Source organism: Enhydra lutris, unplaced genomic scaffold (assembly GCF_002288905.1).
Source record: "Enhydra lutris kenyoni isolate GAN:26980312 unplaced genomic scaffold, ASM228890v2 scaffoldscaffold57, whole genome shotgun sequence".
Lineage (NCBI taxonomy): Eukaryota > Metazoa > Chordata > Mammalia > Carnivora > Mustelidae > Enhydra > Enhydra lutris.
The window spans coordinates 1,080,657-1,102,104 of record NW_019154141.1 but is presented as its reverse complement, the minus strand read 5'-3'; the positions used below and the strand labels follow the sequence as shown (position 1 = coordinate 1,102,104).

The window sequence follows — 21,448 nt, the reverse complement described above, 5'->3', positions numbered from 1 at the left end:
CCCGTCTGCACCCCCACCCCTCCCCCCACCATATCCTGAAACAGCTCTCCCCAGAAGCAGAGGCAGACACCTGGTGTGCCTAAGGGCTTTCTTTCTTTTTTTTTTTTTTTAATGTTTCCTCACTGTTTTAACAATACCATGAAAAAAATATACAGTTTAGAATCTGGAGCTGACCGCTGAGTCTGGATGGGTTTTGAGGGGTAGCTGGCGGGGGCCGCACAGCCCGTTCTGATTCCTCCCCTAGTGGGAGCCACGCTACTGGAAACAGCACCGACGGGGCCGGAAATCAGGAATTTAAGTTAGTGTCTGGATCAGGATCTGACAAAACACAGAAGACTAGAGCAGCTACGCCCGCTGGCCCCAGGCTGGGTCCTGTGGTACGTCTGTCGGTCCCCCTCCTCACACCAGCTGGGAGGGGACAGGAGAGGGTAGGTTAGCTTGTTCCCAGGACCGGAAAATCACCCGTTAACCCTGGGCCATACACCCAAACTCCCACTGGATTCCCTGGGGCAGGGTGACGAGGACCAGAGAGAAATTTGAATTTCAAAAGAACAAATCGTCTTTTTCTTTAGCGTATGTATCAAACACAGAGGGGGCATACTTATACTAAAAAATTTTCCTTTGTATGCCTGATGTTCTAATTTATCTCAGCATTCTAGTTTTGTTCTGTTGCTACATCTGGCAACTCTATATACCCTTAGGGCCCTCCAAAGTGGGGGAGGGTTTCTGCCCGCACAAAGGCCTGAAGGAAGGGGAAGTAGTGTGTGCGTGGGGGGGGGGGGGGGGGGGAGATCCAGTCAAAAAAGCTTTTATCCCTCCATAGGAATGATATATTATTTTTTAAAAAGTCATTTTCCAGGAACTTTCTATACTGGCTGCCTTCAACTGTTAATAGCTATGGGGCAGGAGGAGGGACAGACGAGTGCGGACACCCGCCCCACAGGTTCTAAATAAAGTTTGGAAGCACTTAGTTTAAAGGTTTTCTAAAAAGGATTTGATTTTCCTTCTGGCAGCAGACCTAACAACAACACTGTTCCAGATACCACTCTGGAAGGATTTAAACCTGACAAGAACAAACAAATCAATGTTGAAGCCAGTGCCCAACCTATTTCTAGTGTCTTCCTGGAAGAGCCCCTTCTAGAAAATTCCAGAAGCCTGAGGCCTCCTTTCGTTCCCCATCCTGTTCTCTTCCCCTAGAAGGGACTGCGTTTAGTGCACACATTCGGTCCGGCTTTGCTCCGAGGGGCTCCAGGCTTGTGGTGCATGAACCTGGGATGAGGGACAGGGGGGTGCTGGGGGCCTGGGACCACCATTCCTCCTGCCACAAGCCACCGGTCACAGGAGGAATGCGAGGAGAGGAAAGGGTCAGCCGGTTCCTTCTGTCAGCCCCCGCCTGTCCCACAGTGCTCAGAAGGGCTGGGTGCTCCCTGCAGCCCTGGCCAGCTCCCCACGGCCCCCACCAGCGCCTCTCGTCCGGGAGGTCCAGGGTCTGCGACCTAAGCCGGGCTCTTGGCTGCCCTGCACAGGGGACGGGGCAGGGAAGGGGGGTGGTGGCTTGGGGGCAGGGAGGCAGGGAGCCCCTCACACGCGGATCTCCTCATCCTCCTCCTCGTCCATGAAGGAGAACTCCTTGTCGGGCTGCCGGGACAGTGGGGCCCGGGCCCTCTCGGGGCCCCGGGGGACTGGGCTGCGCTCGTCCAGGACGCCCGAGGTGCAGCTGGACAGGGAGCTGCTGTCCCGCGTGGTGTGGCTGCCTTCACTGCGGGCCGAGCTGGGGCTGGGGGCCGCCGCCCACCCCTCGTCCTGGGGCAGGTCCGGGCCGGCCGCGCCCTCCTGCCTGGCCCTTGGGGGGGCCACTGCCGCCGCCGCCGCCACCGCCTCTGCCGCCGCCGCAGTCAGGGGAGCCTGCAGGGTGCTGTGTGGTGCTGCGTCCCCGTCGTCATGGTAACCGCCATCCTCCTCCTCCTGTTCCCACTCCTCTTTGTCCATGATGCTGAGGACGTCGCCCAGCATGGAGGGTCCCAGGTCAATGTGGAAGGACATGATGGACTCGGCGTGCTTGAGCCCCAAGCCAGCCTTGGGCACGATGGGCAGCTCTGTCAGGTCCCCGAAGGCCTGCTCGTCCAGGAGGGGGTCCGGGGAGTGGGGGGCGGCCGCCCCGTTCCGCCGGGGCCCAAGCTCCCCCTCGCCCACCTCCTCCTGGCCGCCCTCCCCGGAGCTCGCCTTCTTCACGGGGCTGGACGACAGGCTCTTGGGCAGCTTGCCAGAGCCCTTCTCGGCCGCCTCCTTCTCGTTCAGCTGGGGCAGGGACATGGCATTCTTGACGAACAGAGCCGAGTCCCGCAGGGAGCCCAGCATGTCCCTCTGCTCCCGGTCCCCCCTGGTCACCGACTGCGACCGCTTGCTGCCCCGGAACTTCCGGGATAGGAGGCTGCGTTTGGAGGACGAGGAGGCGGCCTGCTCGTCCAGGGACTCACCGTCCAGCTCGCCGGCCTTGCTGTTGAGGAAGGAGGTGTCCCCGAAGGCGTCCCCGGCCCGGCCCACGTGCATGGTGTGCCGGAAGTCGCCCAGGGGGGCGCTGATCATCTCGGCCGTGAGGTCCACGCGGGAGCGGCGCTTGGAGTGCACCGAGCTGGACACGAGCTGCTTGAGGATAGGCATCTTGCTCGGGGGATGACGGGGGAGCTCCCGGGGGCACAGCAGGCGGCTGGGGGGTCAGATCTCAAGTCCGGCGGGTAGAGGGGGTGACGTGGAGGAGATCATAGGGCTGTAAGGAGAGAACAGCAGACAAAGGGTTAACCCCCACTGGCCACACAGCACCAAAAAGCCCAGTGACCCAGAGAGGCTGCTACTCAAACCTCAACCCTCCCACCAAAACCAGCTCCTGTGAAATAAGGCGGCCATCAGCAATGGGCATCTCAACCCTGCCTTACCTGCCCTAGCCCTGCCCAGGCACTCGGGTCAGGGGAGCGCTTTTTACAAAGCCGGGGGGAGGTCAGACATACTCCCCCTGAACCCACGAGAACGACGTCTGCCCCCAAGCCAGGGTGCCACCGGAGCGAACGCGACCACACTGGAGGAGATGGAGGTACACAGGCGAGTCCACGTGGCAGTCCAGGGCTGGACACATGCTGTAAGTCCTTCCTGCTGTCTGACCTCAATCCCTGCAGTCAGGGGACACTTCAACCTGAGACACAGTCCTCCGAGGAGGGAGCCGACAGGACAGGCCCCAGAGAGACGCTGCCGGACACACCTCCTCCCCGTGTGTGGGCGGCCAGGCTCACTTTCTGAATCAGAACTGGGGTGGGGCTGCCGGGACCCACAGGACCAGCTCCCCAGCCTCCTAGTCCTTGCTGGGTGTCTCATAAATGAGGAACCCGCCTGCGACCTCTCCACCGTGGGGCCAAGCTCTTTGCCGAAGACTCACTCTGTGCCTCTTGGAGATGAAGACAACTGCGCCTGATTTCTTTAACCATCGGGGTGGGGGGCGGACAGGGTCCAGATGATTGGGCCCCGAGATCCTCAGACCCCCAGCAGAGGCTGGGCCATCTGAAAGCTAGAGGAACCACCCACATAGCTCCTGGCAAGCACCAAAATGAGGTCCTGTGTTGGAGCCAAACGGTCCCCTTGTCCTCCAGAGCAACCGGCTCCAAATGCTAAAGCTGGTAGTGTAGGGCTGAGAAGGGTGGGGAGATGGGTTGTTGCCCCCCAGTCTTGCCAACAGTTCTCAACTCTACCTTCATGGCAGCCCTACCCTTCCCACCGCAAAGAACAACCACGTAGGTACCCCACTGGTTTCCTCCTCCTCCCCAACGCTGCCCCCCACATCCCACCTGACCCCTGACACGAGCCCGGAAGATGCCCATTTTTCCCCTTCTGCCCCTCTCCAGACCATTCGTCACCTTTTATCTAAAACAAAACCCCTCCAGGACTCCCTAGCGCAGACCCCTGGATCTGCCACCAGTCCTCGCCTCCGTCCCTCCTCAATGCCATTCCTTGCTGTCCTCTACCTCTGCCCTGGGCCCCCTGCCCCTGGGCGGCTGCCTCCTGGACTCCAGGACTGGACAAATGCAGGTCCCTGGTAGAATACCCTGTCACCTGCCTCACCCAACACCCTCAGGGCTCAGATGACACGTCACTTCTGGGAAACGCCCTCTCGGCCACCTCTCCTCTGGCCTCCCAGCACTCTGGACATCCCCGCTCCCGCAGACTCGGCTCCCTCCTTCTACTCCCGCCCACCTGGCTGTAACCTGCCCACTGGACACAAGCTTCCAGAGCGAGTCTGATGGACCTGCTCACCGCTGACGCCCACTGAGCGGACCCACCGAAGGCAACACCTCTGTCCTGCCTACAGACCGCTCCGGGGTTCCCGGCCGGACCTCTCTGTCCTCCAACCACCCCCTCCCCTGGTGTCCTCGCTCCTGGTCCAGCTGCTGACGCCCAGTCTGACGGCTCCCTCCCCCAAGCAAGTGCCACCCCTCCCAACCCCGTGCCAGCCCCGGGCAGTCCTACGCTTGTCACTCCGGCAAACAAAGTCCTGTAGGATGTGCGGTGGGAGCCAGGCACCGGCGCAGACCTGCCACACAGGTGACCTGGGCTGGGCTCCGAGCCAAGGAAGGACTTTCCTGGATGGCCTTGAGATGACCCACTCTGGCCGTCAGCTCTCCCTCCTCTTGTTCCTCCTTCTCCCCACCAAATCCTCAGGCGAGTTAGCTTCCTTCACCCCTAACCTGAACCGTCCCTCCAGCCCACGTCCTGGGATCTAACCTCTGAACAATTAGACGTGCGTCAGCTAGACCAACTGGCCAATGTTTTTTATAAAGGGTCAGAGATTCGAGATTTTTGGCTTTGTGGAAGATACTGTCTTTATAGCAAGAAAGCAGCAACAGACCGTATGTAAACAAAGCATATGGCTGTGTCCCCATAAAATTTTATATATAAAAACAAGCTGTGGGCCAAATCTGGCCCATGGGCCATAGTCTGTGGACTCTTAAACTCATGGAAAGTACTGGCCTCAGGGTCATCCCCTCACCACTGCTCAGAAGAGGGTCACCCTATGTGACCCTCTGGGCCAGCCATGGGCTCTCAGGCCAACCTTTGGGGGAAAACTCTCTGTGGCTAAAAAAGAGAAAGGGAGTCTGCAGTTGGCTTCAGACTTGGTAGGAACGGAAGGAAACCAAACCAGGTTTCCAGGGACACTCTAACACTAGGGAACCCCTCAGGATTCCACGGCCACCCACCAAGCAAGAATGGAGAGGGCTCATGAACCTGTCTGCCTCTAATCACAGAGTCCTGGGATTTCAGAGACCTGGGAGGGAAGGGACACCCAGGGTAGCCCCAGAATATAGGCGTACTGAAGCCAAGTGACTTATCCAGGTTTGTGCCCCAGAGGGTGGAGCTGGGCGAGAGGCTGGTCTCCTGGTCTAGTGCTCTCTCTACTCTGCTCCAGACCTTTCTCTGGCCTTTGGTGGGTAGCGCCCCTCATCAGTTACCATGACCCACAGAATGCCCCCCACCCCGCCTGCTTCCGGGCCAGGGGAGCCCAGAGAGAGGAGGAGTCTGGATGCTTCCTCAAATGTCTCCAGCATCTCCAGGCTTGCCAAATGTCCCCGGGATGGGGGGCGCAAACAGTTCTGAACACAGCTATGGAATTAAAACTTCTGCTATTCACCACGTACACACACACAGAAAGAGGAGAGGCAGGGCAGGGGGCATGAAGGGCTAGAATCGTGGGAACACAGACATGAACTTGCAGAATTGCGGGAAGGGTTTCAAGGCAATGGCAGGAATCCCCAGACCCAGTGAGCAGCCAGCCCCTTCTGAAGCCACTTCCCTTCTGAAGTGCTCCTCCTCACAGAGAAAAAGACAAACCACAGGACCCAGCAGCCAGGGCCTCAGCAGACCTGGTAAAGAGCTCTGTGGCCACTCACAGGGGCCTGGTACTCTGGCCATCGTGACTATGGGACAGGAGGGTCCCATCAGCCCCCACTTCTATCCTGGTGGGCAAAAACAGGAGAACAGGTGAGAGAGGCCAGCAGGGACACCCGAGGGTCAGCCCCTAGCACCTGGCTCGGCCCTACGCCCCAGAAAGAAAGCGAAAGTCTGGCCAATGCTATCTTCTGCTTGTGGTCTCACTCTCTGGGGGTGGGAAGGAGGGTTTTTGGCTCATAAAAAACCAAAGCATCTCCAATACCCAGCGTGAAAAAGTCTCAAGAGAGCTGGGGCCTGTACGAGTCACCTACCTGTCCCATTGCCTAGCTAGGAATCCTGGAATCTGGGCCAGGTCTGGGTCTCTGGAATCCTAGAGCTCAGTCAGACCCGACCTGCCAGGCTTCAGGGCTGGTGGAGAACCCTAAGCTCTGAACACAGAACAATGTGGGGGTGAGGAATACTGAGATTAAGGACCAGCAGGTGGCCGGGCAGGTCAGGGGGCGGTCAGGACACCTAAGAGCCCACCAGGAAGGGGATCGTGCCAGAGAGAGCTGGCTGTGTCTCTGGCAGGGGGCGTTGCTAAGTGAGATGACTCAGCTCTGGGGAAGTGGCTAAAATAGGCTGCCCGATGACAGGGCGGCCACTCCCCACAGCCTGCCCAGGGCAGGGCACCCCTCACCCCAGCCCGGAAGCCACATCCCACTTTCCTGGCAAAGGAAAACCCTAGCAGGAATTCACAGCTCTCCCTCACTCTCCCCAGCATCTGATGGGACTAGACTCCCCTACCCTTGACCCCACCAACCACAGAACATTCCTTTAAGGCAGGAGCAGGGAGCCCTTCCTGGAAGGCCAGGCCCCTGGGTTGGTTTACCCCGACCACACCCACGGCTCAGTTCTGCTCCTGGGACTCCAGAGGACAGCTCTCGCCTGGACCCCTCCCCCATCCTTCCTGGCCCGTCACACACAGAGCACCGGCCTCCCAGATCAGCCAGTCCAGCAGCCGCTAGACAGACAGAAGGACAGACTAGACGAATCCACAGCTCCCAAACACCCAGGCCCTGGCCAGCTGCTGGCAGCCCGACGGAGGCAGGAGATAGAACTAAGCTCTCCGGTGGCAGAGGGGCAAGCTCCCCACTTCTGCAGCTGTCCTGCGGGTCACCCTACCTCAGAGGACACACGCTTCAACGCCCACCGCATCGCCCCTGGGTGGCTGTCCCTCCATCGGCTCCGCCGAGCTGTCCTAACGCCCATCCGGGGCCAGCCCTGAGCAACATGCCTGAACAGAAGGGAGTACGTGGTAAAGGACGACCTGTCGTGGCTGCGAATGGCTACAGGAGGCTTCATTCATTCACTCATTCATTCATTCATCAAATTCCTGCAACCCGTCAATTTCCCTGAAGGCGGAAGGACAGTGAGAATCACAAGCTGGATAGGCCCCCGGCCTTCCTGGGGCAAGTGTGTACTGTGAATGCGGCTGGGCAGGGGAACAGGGCCCTACGGACCCAACTAAGACAGTCTCTCGCAGTCCTCGGTGCCCAGAGGGAAGGAAATGAGGAAACGGGAGCCAATGTGGGTGTTACAGGACGGGGTGGGGGTGGGCCCTCTGAGGAAGGGGCTCTGTGGGCTGAGGAACGGGAAGATGGGAAGGAACCAGGCAGGTCAAGGGCCACCGGGCGATAGCACAGCCCCTGCAAACACCCAGAAGTGGGAAGAAGCTGGTGGAGTTCGAGGAACAGAATGAAAACCCAGGGGCCACCGGCCTGGCAGGAGCTCAGATGGTGTTCTAGGTATGAAAGGAAACCAACAGGTAGTTCCTGAGCAGGGAAGTCATCCAATCGGTGCATCTGGAGCTTTCCACAGCGGCTGGCTCTGCAGGCATGGAGGGCAAGCAGAGGCTCACGGCAAAGAGAATGAGGGCCAGGAGATGGACATGGTGAGGAGGTGGACCGGGGGGGGGGGGCGTATTCAGGGCACGTTCTGAAGGTAGGAACGCTAGGAACTGCCGAGGGCCAAAAGGGGGGAAGAGAGAAAAGGCAGAATCAAAGGGGACTCCAGGCCTTCCAGGCCCCATGCCAAGCGCCACAGGCCTTCTGCGGTGCCAGGTCTCACCCAGTGGGCTACGGACCCTTCTGCCAGGTATGCAACTGACATGCCACCACCAGGGAGAGGTTCATTTGGCCAGAACGAGGCGGGGAGGCATCTGCCACACGGCGACTGCCCTCTGGAGCCACACAGAGAAGGGCTCATGCGAGCAGCGTGGGGAGACATGGGCCGCTGGACCCCAGAAGAGGTTACGGGCTCTGGCCTGTGTGGCCAGAGAGAGAGTCGGTGCTTTCTGGAACACTTGGCAGCCTTAGCCTGACAAGAGAAGACGTGCCAGCCGAAGGCCAGAGAGAGCTTCCCTCTAGCCATGAGACAAGGGCTGCCGTGAATGGGAGCGAGCTGGGGACACTTCGATCCACACTGTTACAAAGGGCGGGCGGGAGGAACCTCCACGGGGGCTGTGGTATCCTTTTAGCTGACTTTGGTACTATTTGGAATCTTTTACTTCCTTCACGTGCCCTGCAAAAGCCCTCAGATTTGAAAGTGTGCTATCTGCACCGGGAGATTAAGAAGCACCGGTCTTTGAGCCTGAACAGTCTTTTTAAAAAAAAAAAAAAAAGCTCAGAATGGGAACATGGTCTTTCGTGACCCCTCACTGTACCACCTGCGTTTCTGTGTCAAGTATCTCCTTAAGATCCTGGGAATGGAGCAACCAGTCTCTCAGAGACGGTGAAGCCACATTAAGGGACCCGCCGAGGTCATGGACAGGAGCCAAGCCTTTGTCACCACACCAGGACTCTGGCCACTACTGTGGTTTCCCTAAATAACGGCTTGAAAATGAGTATGATTCAGCCACTTCTCCAATGGGAGCCCTACCCTATGGAACGATTTCAAAAAGCAGAGGGGAAAGTCACATACCCAGATATGCACAGAAGCCTTCTTTATAATCTCAAAAGGCCGGAAACCACCTAACAGCCCGGAATAAGGAACTGGCTGTTAACCGACTGACACGCAGCCACGAGGAGGAGGGCGATCACGAAGACTGGGCTGCCACATGGGCCACTGATGACCATGGGCCATCACATGGGAGGAGGGAGAAACAGGCAGGGCTTACCCTGGTCTACACAGAGTGATCCAAGCCTACACCAACAGAGGCTTAAAGGAGTTACGTCAAGCTCGAGAGGACATAGGCATTTTGTTTGTTTCCTTTAATGTGGCAATGCTATTTTCATAACAACACCAGTAATAATAATAATATCCCGAAGCATCAAAGGCTTAAGAGAAAGATGTTCATTTCAACACCATCTCAGAAGGGGCTGGTTCTCAGGCTCAGTACAAGGCCCCGAGCTTGGGTCTCGGGTCTTGGGTTCGCTCTCTTTGCGCCAATATGTACCCCCACCCCCACCAGGGATGTCTGTTGTCCCTCCCTCCCTGCCCCCAAGCTGGAAGGATGCATTTATTCCAAGTCCTGTGGGAGGAGGAAGGGGGCAATCTACAGCAACCTGAACCAAGGGGAGACACGGAGATTAGGACTCCCCCGAAAGAACTCGCTCCCCAACAGCTGCTTCCTGATGCTTGAGCCTCTTTGACTAAGCAGGAGAAGAAAGATAACGATCATCCCCTCTACACCGTCACCTGAGACTGGCCAATTTCCAGTGCCACTAAAGCTCCAAGTTGGAGACCAGCCTCCCACGTGGGTGATCCCACAGCAGGATCCTAGCCAAGATGCCCTGGGCAGGTTCTGCCTCTGCTGCTTCCACAGCCCTAGCTCAGCTCATCGGGAGGCTTCGAGGGAGCAGAGAAAAAGGCTGGGGTCCCACAGGACCACCAGCACTCACAGTGCTCCCACAACTAGCCAACCATCACGTCTTGTGCGGACAGAGCAATACTATCATTTACCGGTGTCTGCCACATGCCAGGTGTTGTGCTAGGAAAGGGGAAACTCATGCCCCTCTCCCTGCAAGTAGGGTGTCAAGATTGCCCCCATTTTACAGAAAGGGAAACTGAGGCTCAGATGGCGTCGGCCTCACCCCACACAGATCACTCTCACAGCTACTAAATGGTGACTTAAGCTCACTTCCGGCTGACCTCAGATACACGGTTTCCTGAATGAGATGAGGCCTCCTGGCCCATTCAGATGTCCCCAGCCAAGAATGTCCCCATGGAAGATGGGGGTGGGATGGCACTGGGGAGGCTGGTTCTTGAAGACCCCTGGAACCAGGACTCTCTTGGATGGGTTTCCCATCAGAGACCTGCTCTCAGGGATGGCTCAAATGGGCTTCTCCTTACTTAGGATCTCACTTCAGCCTCCTGCTCAGAGCAACCTCCCCATGTTTGGATTCCCTGGGAGGGGAGATGTGGGGGGTGGGGAGGACCCACTGGAGCAGGACTCCCCTAGCACATTTAGGAGTGGGCTCAGCACGAGGCCCTGCCTCCAACATTTCTCAGGTCTGCCCTACTCTAGGCCCCATTGTGTGTTTCATGGGCCTTCCCCTGCCAAGAAGGAAGACCAGAGCCTTGACCAGGCTGGGTGCCCTGTGCTCGCTCGGCCACCCGCCTGCATGCCCATCCCGACCAGGCTCCCTGACCCAAGGGTGCCACTGCCCAGCCACGCTTAGGCAGATCCCATCTCCTGGAGATGGATACTCCCTGCTTCCTGGAAGAAAGCAAAAGTGAACGAGGCCCAGTTCCAATACCTGCGTCCCCCCGGGGATCCCTGCTGGGGGAGTGGGAAGCAGGGTGGCCCGGCCCAGCTCCTCAGGACACCAGGCTCTTGCCAGAGCAGGGCTCACTCCACATACTCTGTACCATGCCTTCTCAGTGACTTCTGCCTTCTGCTGCTTCTCTAGGGGTTATTAAATAATTTATAGCTACACTGTCCAATGGGACAGCACCAGCCTTATGCGGCTACAGAGCATCTGAAATGTGGGGGGTCCAAACGGACATGTGCTAAGGGGTGAAACATACAACAAGACTTCAAAGATTTGGAATGAAAAAAAAAATACAAAACAGCTCATTACATTTTGCTATTGATTACATGTTAAGATGATAACATTTTGGGGTACCTGGCTGGTTCAGTTGGTTGAGAGTCTTGATTCTGGCTCAGGTCATGATCTCAGGGTTGTGGAATCGAGCCCCATACAGGGCTCTGTGCTGGGTGTGGAGCCTGCTTGGGATTCTCTTTCTCCCTCTCCCCACTCCCTCTGTCTCTGCCTGCCCTGCACCATTCATTCCCTCACCACCGCCTCAAAAAAAAAAACCAATACTCTGAATGTGTTGGGCTAATATATTAATCTCACTTATCTCTTCTTACTTTTTAAAATGTAGTTATTAAAAGTGGAAATGATATATGAAACTTACAGAACCTTCCATGGCAGGTAGATAAATAGAGATCCACTGTTCACATTTGGGTGAAAATATTGACACGTTAACAAATTTTAAACTAAGTTATTTTAAATTCAGTACTAAATTCCTGAATTATATACCCAGTGGGCCACTAAGGAATGCTGGGTTATTTCCATTTTGTCTGACTCTGTAACAAAAATCCTTCCTAGCTAAGTTGGCACAAGTCCTTATTCCAGAGGATACATATAAGTGAGTTAAGTAACTTTTTGTTTCTTACTGTTAACTTGTTTTCCAGAAGGTTCTAGTTACAGTTACAGTTTACCGGAAAGTTACAGTTCTACCAGCACAGGATGATGGTATCCAGTACTAGGTGTTACACCTTCTTTAGTTAGAAACAAAAACAAGGGGCGCCTGGGTGGCTCAGTGGGTTAAGCCACTAACAGCTCAGGTCATGGTCTCAGGGTCCTGAGATCGAGCCCCGCATCATGCTCTCTGCTCAGCAGGGAGCCTCCTTCCCCCCCCTCTCTCTGCTGCCTCTCTGCCTACCTGTGATCTCTCTGTCAAATAAATAATAAAATAAAAAAACAAAACAAAAAAACAAACAGTAACCAGCACACCTGCAAACTTGTAATTTGTACTTCTTTCACTATTGAGGAGGGTGAGCATTTAAAACCTGTTATCATTGGCTTCTGTATCCTTTCTCTTGGGAATGGGTTGTTGAAATCATTTGCCCATTTTTCTGGGGAAGGGTTTTACCTTTTCCAATGGATTTGTAGGACTTTTTAAAAAAGTATTATACAATTCTTTATATACAGATACCTCCTACTCACAACTGTATTTCCAGACTCCCCTTTGTGTTCACAGATCTGTTGATTTCTAAACCAGGTCTACACTGCTGCTCTGTAAAACGTGTTTGAGCATCTAGTAGGGTAACATCCCTACTTAACTTTTTTTTTTTTCTAAAATGCTCTTGTTTTTTTTTCTAATGTTGTTACTCTTCCAGATGGACTTTAAAAACGTAAATCCCCAAAGAAATCCTGGTGGGATTATGTTGAACAGAAAGGAAATAAGAAATAAACTTGGAGAAGAATAGACTTGATTGCCACATCAAATCTTCAGGCCATTGACTCAAGTCTTCTGGATACCCTCCATGAAATGTGGTGGGTTTTCTGCCTACAAGTCGTACACGGTCCTGGTCATGTTTATTCTGGGTCATTTAATGCCCTCTTATTGTTCTAAGTGGGTTCTGCCTCCTGCTGCTTTTCCACAGCTATAGGTTCTGACCATCATAGCTGGTAAATGGGGAAGCTACAATCTTGATTTATACATATTTAATGTCCACCCTACTAAACTTGGACTGTCTAGCACACAGGCAATCAACGTTAGGGTTGGACCTTTTGGGCCCTGCAACTAGACAAGCCCATCATCTGCAACTAGTAATAATTCTGTCTCCTCCATTCTTTATTCTTATCTTATTACATCTGCTACAATTGCCAATGTAACATCGAATAACACTGCTGACAGGAAGCACCTATTCTTGGCGCTCGACAGTAATATTCTCAACTTCCGGCAATCAATAAAGTAACTGCTGGTCACACAATCCTTTATTTTAAATATTTAAACTTAAAAATTGATGCTAGATGCAGTTTTGGGAAAACTTATGTTAAAACATACTTGCGTAAATGAATCTGCTTTTTTGGCCCCGAACTTCAGGAGATTCAAATTCAGATTAAGTATCTGTGAAATTTAGCATCCAAGTGAGGATGTGCTACAGGAGCGAAATACACACTGGATTTTTTGAAGACTTTCTACGATAAAATAATGTAACATCTCGCTCATTGTTTATGACTATGAGGTGAAATGGCAATCTTTTAGATATGTACTATGTTAAATAAAACATTAAAATTAATCTCATCGGTCTTTAGTTTTTAAAATGTGGCTATCAGAGGACGGAAGGCTACCTATGTGGCTAGCGTGGTACTCCACAGGCAGTGCTGTTCTAGAAGGATCTCTGCGAACCATGATGCTCACCACTGGATTCAGAGACATTCCTGTTCATTTCAGAGAACTTACAGCTCTTACAGTTCATGAACAAATGAAGCCAGTAACTCAGCCAGGCTCAGTTGTAGTAGGGAAAATGTGCTATAGCTTAATTTACCCTTTAATGGCTGGAAAACACAGAAGCAGCTGTCCTACCTCGCTCAGACAGTGACTTGTAATCAAGGGAACTGTGGAATAACATTTCCCAGACTGGCCTGTGGCGGCTCTCAGGCCGGTGCCTAGGAAGCCACTCTGGGCAGGGATATCCTAGCCCCGACCTGTGGATCTCAGATAGATAGGCCCTTCCTGGACCATGGGTCACCGCAAATACGAGAAACAGAAATCACATTCCCTGAGCTTTCATTCCGCACCAAGCAGCTGCTTTATCCTGACTACACACTGCCTTTAAAAAAAATAATAAATAGGTGCGCCTGGGTGGCTCAGTGGGTTAAAGCCTCTGCCTTCGGCTCAGGTCATGATCCCAGGGTCCTGGGATCAAGCCTCACATCAGGCTCTCTGCTCAGCATGGAGCCTGCTTCCTCCTCTCTCTCTCTCTGCCTGCCTCTCTGCCTACTTGTGATCTCTGTCAAGTAAATAAATAAAATCTTCAAAATAATAATAATAATAATAATAAATAAAAGTAATAACACCATCCTGTTTTCTTTCCCACAATCCCATTGAGTTATCACCACCCCATTTCGCAGATAAGAAAACTGAGGCTAAGAGATTGCCTTGAGTCCCCAGGCCACAGACACTTGCTAGGGACAGAGCAGAGAGAAGGGTCTTGAGATCTGCCTGATTTTGAACCCTGGGCTTTCCCCCCTCCACCAGAAGGGGCACCAGGGCGGGTCAGAAGCCATGCTGGGGCCCCTGAAGGTTCTGGATGCACGAACACCCACAGGATACGCATTTTTAGAAAAATTTATTTATTCATTTGACAGAGAGAGAGAGATCACGAGCAGGAGGAGGGAGAGGCGGAAGGAGCGGGAGAAGCAAACTCCCCACTGAGCCAGATCATGACCTGAGCCAAAGACAGTCGCTTAACCACCCAAGCCACCCAGGTGTCCCAGGATACATAGTGCTACACAGCATTTCAGGTTAAAATGTCTCTAGTCTGGGCACGCCACTCCAGGGAAAAGTGCAGATAAATCCTGGGAAACACAGACCACAGCCAGCTACCAGAAGCCTTGCCCTGCTCCTGCAGGGCTGGGAACAAGCCACTCTGCCCTCCAGCTCCTTCACCTTTATCCCTGTATCCAACTCCCTCCTAATCTGGGCCAGGGGAGGGAGGCAGGGAAGGCACTGGGAGCGGGAGGGAGAAAGCCTCCTCACCACCTGGGAGTTAAAACAGCTCTGGAAAAAAAGAGAAGGCATGACCCATGACCCCTTGGCGGGGGTGGACAGGAAGCTACAAGGGAGTCAAGATGAAGAGCCAGTGACTCAAGGGCATTCAGCAACTCGGCTAGTGGAGGCGCTCTTCCTGGAGATGTGTTTCCCCCAGCCTGTCCCGGGACAGACGGATGGATACAAGCACCGGGTTGCCATCACAGAGGAAGAGCTGGGAGAGAGGAAGAGGTGCCAGGGGGGTGGTGGGGGGCTCCGGATCAGCAGCCCCAGCGCAGGGCAGGTCTCCCTCACCTGGGAGGGGCCCCCTTGCTCCTCCCTCCCGCCCAGAGCTCCTGCCTCAGAAAGAACGCGGCTGGGCTTGAAATCAAATATGCCAAGCCCTGTTCGGTTTCACTTCCCTTCTCCTGAGTGTACAGTGCTCAGCGGAGGAGTGGGGACAATGGAGAGAACACTCCCGGCTCTTGGCTCTTGGAGGGGACAAATGGATCTATACTCGCTCCAGAGCAGGCTGCGAATGGGTCTTGGCCTTGCCAGGGTGCGTGCAGGGTAGAGGCAAAGAGCATGGACCCGGGAGCCAGGTGCCTCCCGGCCTGGCCACATGGGGCGCCTGCTCCGCACTAGCTTATAGCTTTCCAAGTGATCTGATCCATGACAGCACGGACCTCCCAGTGTCACCGCCGAGGAGGTGAGCGCTCACCTGTGTGCCGTGGAGGTGCTGTGACGTGTTCTCTCTCCCTCTCAGTGCATACCCCGTGTCTGTATCTGGAGAAGCAGGAGGAAAACTCCAGCACCCCCAGTGACCGACGCTCTGGCCAAGTTCAGAAGGACACGTGATGAACCCGGGACACCTACCTCAGTGTCATCTGACAATACCCCATCCAAAAGGCTCCAGGGCTGACCCTTTTCGAAGTCCTTGGAGGGTCCCCGGGATGAGGCATTGCAGCGAGACGGAAACTCCAAGCTTCTGAGGCCCGGCGTGGGGGACTCTAGTTTCCCCCAGCCACAGATCCAGCAACCTGACACCTGGTTTCCCTGCCCACCTGATTTCCACCTTCCCGATCTTTCGTGTTGCAGGAGGGAAGAGCCTGGCTTCTCAGACAGGACTTAACACTCTTTCTGATTTCAGCTTGATGGGGGGTGGGGAGAGATGAGACAAAGGTGGGATAAAATAGCTCCCTGCCCTTACTCTCTAGGATGAGGGCTGGATAACTCAGGAATCTGGGGGCGCTCTGGGGGCTACCAGCAACTGATAAGGCGCAAACCCTCCACACTCTCCACCCCTCCCCCCAATAAAACACTGCTTGGTCCATAGGACCTAATCCAGCTCTCAACAGACATGTAGAGGCTACAGTGGAGCCCAGAAAAGGCTCCTTTTGTGTCCTCCGGGGCCAAGGGCACTAGTCCCCTTCTGCTGCTTCAGGGTCAAGGGCAATGCTGTAAGGAATAAAGAAGGGTTGCAGGGAGCGGGTCTGAGGGTATGAAGGAGGGGCAAGAGCAGAAGGTGGAGCGCAGATCCTGGCTGCGCAGCCACTCCGGGAAGATTGAAGCTGGGGTCGGCAGCTCACCTTCAGTCACCCCAAGAACGGCACAGACACGGGTGTATGGAGAACCTGGAGGCTCTCCCAGGTCCCTCCAGCCCCCCATGGCCAGGGCAGAAGACAGCAGCCTGAGCCAACAGGGGTGAGCAAGAGAGGCTGTTCCTGAGTACACACTCAGGGATGGTTCTTGCCTGACACTGCTGTCTTGCAGATGTGCCCCCCCACCCCCTCCCTGCCGCTCCCTAAGCCTGCCTCCATGAACACGCCCCACACTGCCCTTGCCGGGCCCAAAAGGGAGCCCGTTCCTCAGCCTGGGAGGCTGAGTAGAGATTTCCAGTGCCCCCGTTCCTGGAGAAGGTGGAGGGGTCTGGATGCCAGGGCTTGCCACCCTGGCACGGAGCCCCAAGCTGCAAGCTGGCAGTGCCTGGGGGAGACGCTGATGTACGTTTCTGGAAGGGAGCCCAAGGCTCCACAAGCAGCGTATTTTAAACCTGAGCTTCGAGGACACGCCAAGTGGGAATGTGGGAAACTAATAGCTTCAACTTCCTTTGTCACGCACGGCGAACAGACAAGTGCCACATCCAGCCCCATACCAGTCCCTCCCGGAGCCACCATCCACCTCCCTGTCTGGAGAAGGCTGGCACGGGTCTGCCCTCCCCTGAGCACCCCAGAAGTCCTCTCCAGAGCAGGCCTTCAGGACTCTGCCAGCTGGCTCCAGAGTTTGGTTCCTTTTCCCAAGGTTGAGGAAAAGCCTCCAGGACGTAGGTCAGAAGACCTAAGCTTGGGTCAGCCCTCTCTCAGCATCCAGGGCAAGATTGCGTAAGCCCCATCCCTCCGCCCCCAGGCCTTATCTCTGGCATCAACCCAGATCCTGTTCCTCCGAGGGACAGACTCCTCCCTCCCCACCTAGGGCCAAGCTGCTCTGAGCCTGTGGGACGTCCAGCCCAGCAGAACCAAGCTGGAGACACTGCCCAGCAGGAGTTGTTGGCTCTCCACTCCCACCGACCCAAACCAGATAAGGGAAGAAAGATAGGGTGGGAGAGTGTGGGAGGGGGGAGAGGGAGAAAGAGAAAGCTGACGCGCGAGCCTGGCCAATATCAAACACCTTGCCTGCCACACCTGGGCACAGCCTGTCCCAGCCACAGAAATCAATCAGCCGCTCCAAAGGTGGAGGGGGCTGGAATCCTTGAACCAGAGCCAATCTGGGGCCCTTCCGGGAAAGCGCCTGACTTATCAAGAAGGGTCTAAGATTCCTCTCCCAGGTCAACATCTGCTGGGGCTGGGGGTGGGAGAGCCGGCCCACTTTGTAATTAAGACTCTCCTTCGCTTAGGACTCGGTGGACTCCAGTCCTGGGAAGGCTGGACAGTCAGTATCTAAGGGGCAGGAGAACAGAAGTCAGTTGGGGTCCGCACACCTGACTGGGATGAGCACTGGTGGGTGGGCATGTGTAAGACAGCAATGAAAGCGAAAAAGAGGGGTCAAGAGAAAAAATGGCAGAAACCCCAGATAACGGAATGTTCCAAGCGGAGGCCTGAGCGAAGGGTTTTATATGAACCCTGGCTCGACAATGAGCAGGGGTCTGTGAGCTCAGGAGAGAGACATCAGAAGGGCTGGGATTCACCCCAAACTGCCACCTCTTGGGAAAAGACACACCTGATCACACCAGCCCGCTCCCAGTCCCTGCGTGGGTTGCCAGGACCCGGGTGGGAAGACCAGAACCCACTGGGCTATCTCCCCTAGGTTCACGGAAGCCCCCATTGTGGGAAGTAGCAGCTGTACTCAAGGAGGAGAGGGGCGAAGTCCACACTTGGAGGAGATAAACACCCTAATCAGTCACATGGGCAGCTCACACAGGCCAACTGGTGAAAACCGAAGACCACATGGCACCCCCACACTGGTGGGTCCTAGCTACCTCACAGGCAGCGAGCCTCCCAAGACTCCAGAGAACGGCCCATTACAGCTCCGGGAGCCTGGGAGCCACCTAGAGGCCTGGATGGGCCCAGCCTTGGGCCAGCAAACTCCCCATTTCTGGGGGAAACCCACAGCTCGGCTTCCCCTTCCTTTGTGCCCTGTTCTTTGTTCTCTTAAAATTCAGTCCGTCCTGCTGGTGGTCCCCTCCTCCACCCCAGCCTCGGAAAGGGGGCGGAGGCGGCGGGGAGTTATTAGAAACCCTGACTGTTCCAAGAAGTTGCATTACAAGGGGGCCCTCCTGCGCCGGGGTCCCTCATTGTTTACGCTGGCTGCAGGGGGAAAGCTCCCCCTGGTCCAGATGGCCGCCGGGGGTGAGGATGAGGGAGAGCCTCCCTCCAGCACCACAAACCCTCTAGAGAGAAGCAGGAGGCTGCAGCGGCTAGGGGACCCTTTCCCCATACAACCGCGCGGATACACACCGGCCAAGAATAGGCGCCGCGGCCGCAGCGGAGGGCGTGGGAGCCAGTCAGATTGCAAAGGGCGACAAGAAAAGAGAAAGCATTGTATTTCCCCTCCATTCTCCTAGCGACAGAAAGAAAACTTCCAAAGCCCGGGCTGCAGTATCTCTACGGGAAACACCAGGAATCTGGTTTGAGTTAGCAGAGCACCCCTCCCCCCCAAGCCACACGCGCGCGCGCACACACACACACACACACACACGCTCATAGTGCTCCCGCTCAGTCCTCTCCCAGGAACCCGCCCAGCTACAGCCCTCCAGCCCCGGCTCCCGCTTCTCGCCCGGCTCCCCCAGTCCCGAACTCACCCGCGGCGGCCCAGCCCGCAGGGCAGCTGACGGGGTACGCACCGGCGACAGGGACAGTTTTGTACCCGCCGGCTGGGGGCGCTCCGGGGAGGGGGCGGAGCCACCGACGGCTGCGACCGCGGCTCCACCGCCCCAAGCGGGTGATTAAATTATTAACCGAGCGCTGGCGGCCGTCGGCCCCGCCAGCAGCGCTTGGCCCGGGGCGCACTCGGCGCTCCGACCCCGCGCGTAGTTCCTCCGCGGGGCCGCGGGCTCGGCTGTGCCCCACCCCGCCCGGAGGCGCCGCGGCCTCTCCCGCCCGGGCCTCCCCCGCCGCGGCCTCCAGGTCTTCTGAGGCGGCGGGCGGGGCGGGGCGGGAGCCCGGCGGGGGTTGGGGAGAGCAGTGTTTGTTTCCCCGGCCGGTCCCTTCTAGGCAGCTCCTTCCCTCTTTCCTCCCCGGCCCGGGGACACTGGGTGGCGTGTGCTGCAGTGTGTGTACGAGAGCGAGCGCGTGTGTGCACGCCTCCGCCACTACAGGCGAAGAATTCGGCTCTTGTCCACGGAGAACTCCGGGCGCACACACGCCCCCTCGCGGAGACGGCGGGCAGCGCGCGGCGGTTGTGGTGCCCCTGCCCGCTCCGGCGCACGCCCCACTTCCCCGCCCGCGGATGGACCTTTAAAGCCGGGAACCCCCGTCTCCCCCGCCCCAGCAGCGCCCTGGGCCGGACGCCGAATCCCAGTCTGGGGAAAGGAAATCGAGGCGGAGCGCGGCTTCCCCGGCTCTCGGCCGCCCCTCCTCCCCAAAGCCCGATCGGCTCGGACAGCGGGTGCGCGGCTCCGGGTCCCAACACCCGGGCCGCCCCGCACGCGCCCCGGCCCAGCCCTTCCACCCGGGGGCGGGCACAGGAGTGGGGGTCTCTGGGCCCTCCTCCCCGCCCCTCGGCATCCTCTCCAGGCGTTTTCCATCCTCTCCGCCCCTCTGGGGGCCTCGAGCCCACCCAGGCCTCGCAGGGCGCAGGCGGCTGTCGCCTACCTGGGTCCCCAGAGACGCGAGCGCCGGGCCGGCGTGGCTGCGCTGTCCCCTCCGTGGGCTCCGAGCGGCACCGGGGCTGGAGGCCCATGTCAGCGCCGGCGTCGGTTTCCCTCTGGCTCTCCGGCTTTCTGGGCGGCGAGCCTCCCGGACACTCCCCTTCCAGGCTCCTCCCGCGCCCTCCCGCCCGCGCCCTCCGCGCTGAAGTCACGGCGCCGCCGCAGCCAATGGCGGCTGCGAACCCCCGCCCGGCCGCTTGGCCTCCTCGGTTCAAATCTGCCGGTGTGAGACCGTCGGAGCTCCATGTGGGGAGGCCGGCCGGGAGCTGGGGCGCTGGGGTCCCGGGGAGCCCCGGCGGTGTCCAGGAACCAATATTCCCGGACCCCTGCCTCCCGGCCCGGCACCCACGGGAGACGGGAGCCCGTGGGTCTGCGCTGCTAGGCCAGTGGATTCCGTCCCGGACCCTTCCTGGGATCGAGAGGGGCGGGGAGGGGCCGGAGCGAGGCCAGCCCCGAGCGGGCGCAAGAGGGGGGTTTGGGCGGGGTGACCTGGCTTTGATCGGCCAGCTTTCCGGAGGCCCGAGTCCTGTGCCGCTTAAGTATCCGCGGAGACTACGTTCAAGTTCTGCTCCGAGTGAACCTCTGGGACGATGAACTCCCAAGCCCCAGAGGAACAGGCCTGGTCTGCTTTTCCCTCTCCCCCTCCCCCTGCTTGTGTTCCCTCTCTCGCTGTGTCTCTCTCTGTCAAACAAATAAATAAAATCAAACAAATAAAATCTTAAAAAAAAAATAAAAATAAAGCCTGGAGATGGTGTGTGTTCCAACGCAGGTGGCTTTTTGTGGGACCCTACAGGAGGTCCCTTTGGGCTGGTGCTTTACCCCACTTTGCTGCCAGCTGGAAGCTCTTCCCCCCATTACTGGCGGTCCTGAAACCACAGCTTAGTCTTAACGGTCCCGTGAAAACTTACCTGATTGGCTGGGGCGCTGCCTACGCTCCCTCCTTGCCTCCATTTTTAACGCATGATTTTGTCTTTTAGGGCCAGCTGTTCAGCAGTTTGTTCTCCTTTTTACAGGTGTCTGGGGCTTGGCCTTCCCAGTTAGATTACACAGCAATTAAGCATACCTCCAGGACAAAGTCTTCACCCCTGTGTAATTCTGCCGCTCCTTATCCGAATTCAGGGCTCTGCGAGGGAGGCTCCATTCATTATGGTTTGCCTTTGGGGCAAAGATGTGTAAAACTCAACCCTGCCTTCAGGAGGTGCACCGCGGCTGGCTCCCCAGGGAGCTCAGTAGGTGATGCTGGACACTGGTCCCCATGGCACTGCTAGGACCCTGGTGGGGAGGCTTCATTGAAAGACAGTGTCACTTGTCCCTGATGTTTGGAATCCCAGACCTGTGAATTTCTAGGGACCTTTGCCTCCTACGTATCTACTCTGGGTAAGTTTTGCTCCGAATTTTCAG

General features: G+C 56.7%; 1 protein-coding gene across 2 annotated transcripts; it reads right to left on the bottom strand.

Annotated features, from left to right (window-relative positions):
- Positions 1-781: 781 nt before the first annotated feature.
- LOC111158205 (CDC42 effector protein 4) lies at positions 782-20,198 on the bottom strand. Of its 2 annotated transcripts, none has more exons than XM_022520124.1 (2): positions 19,992-20,198; positions 782-2,767 (listed from the first exon to the last, which is right to left on the bottom strand). In XM_022520124.1, exon 2 carries the CDS (start codon positions 2,659-2,661, stop codon positions 1,582-1,584), a length of 1,080 nt encoding a protein of 359 aa, XP_022375832.1. In that variant the 5' UTR covers positions 2,662-2,767; positions 19,992-20,198; the 3' UTR covers positions 782-1,581. The 2 variants fall into 2 exon arrangements, with proteins under 2 accessions (XP_022375832.1, XP_022375833.1); XM_022520125.1 differs by lacking the exon at positions 19,992-20,198 and adding an exon at positions 18,980-19,029.
- Between the last annotated feature and the right edge of the window lie 1,250 nt (positions 20,199-21,448).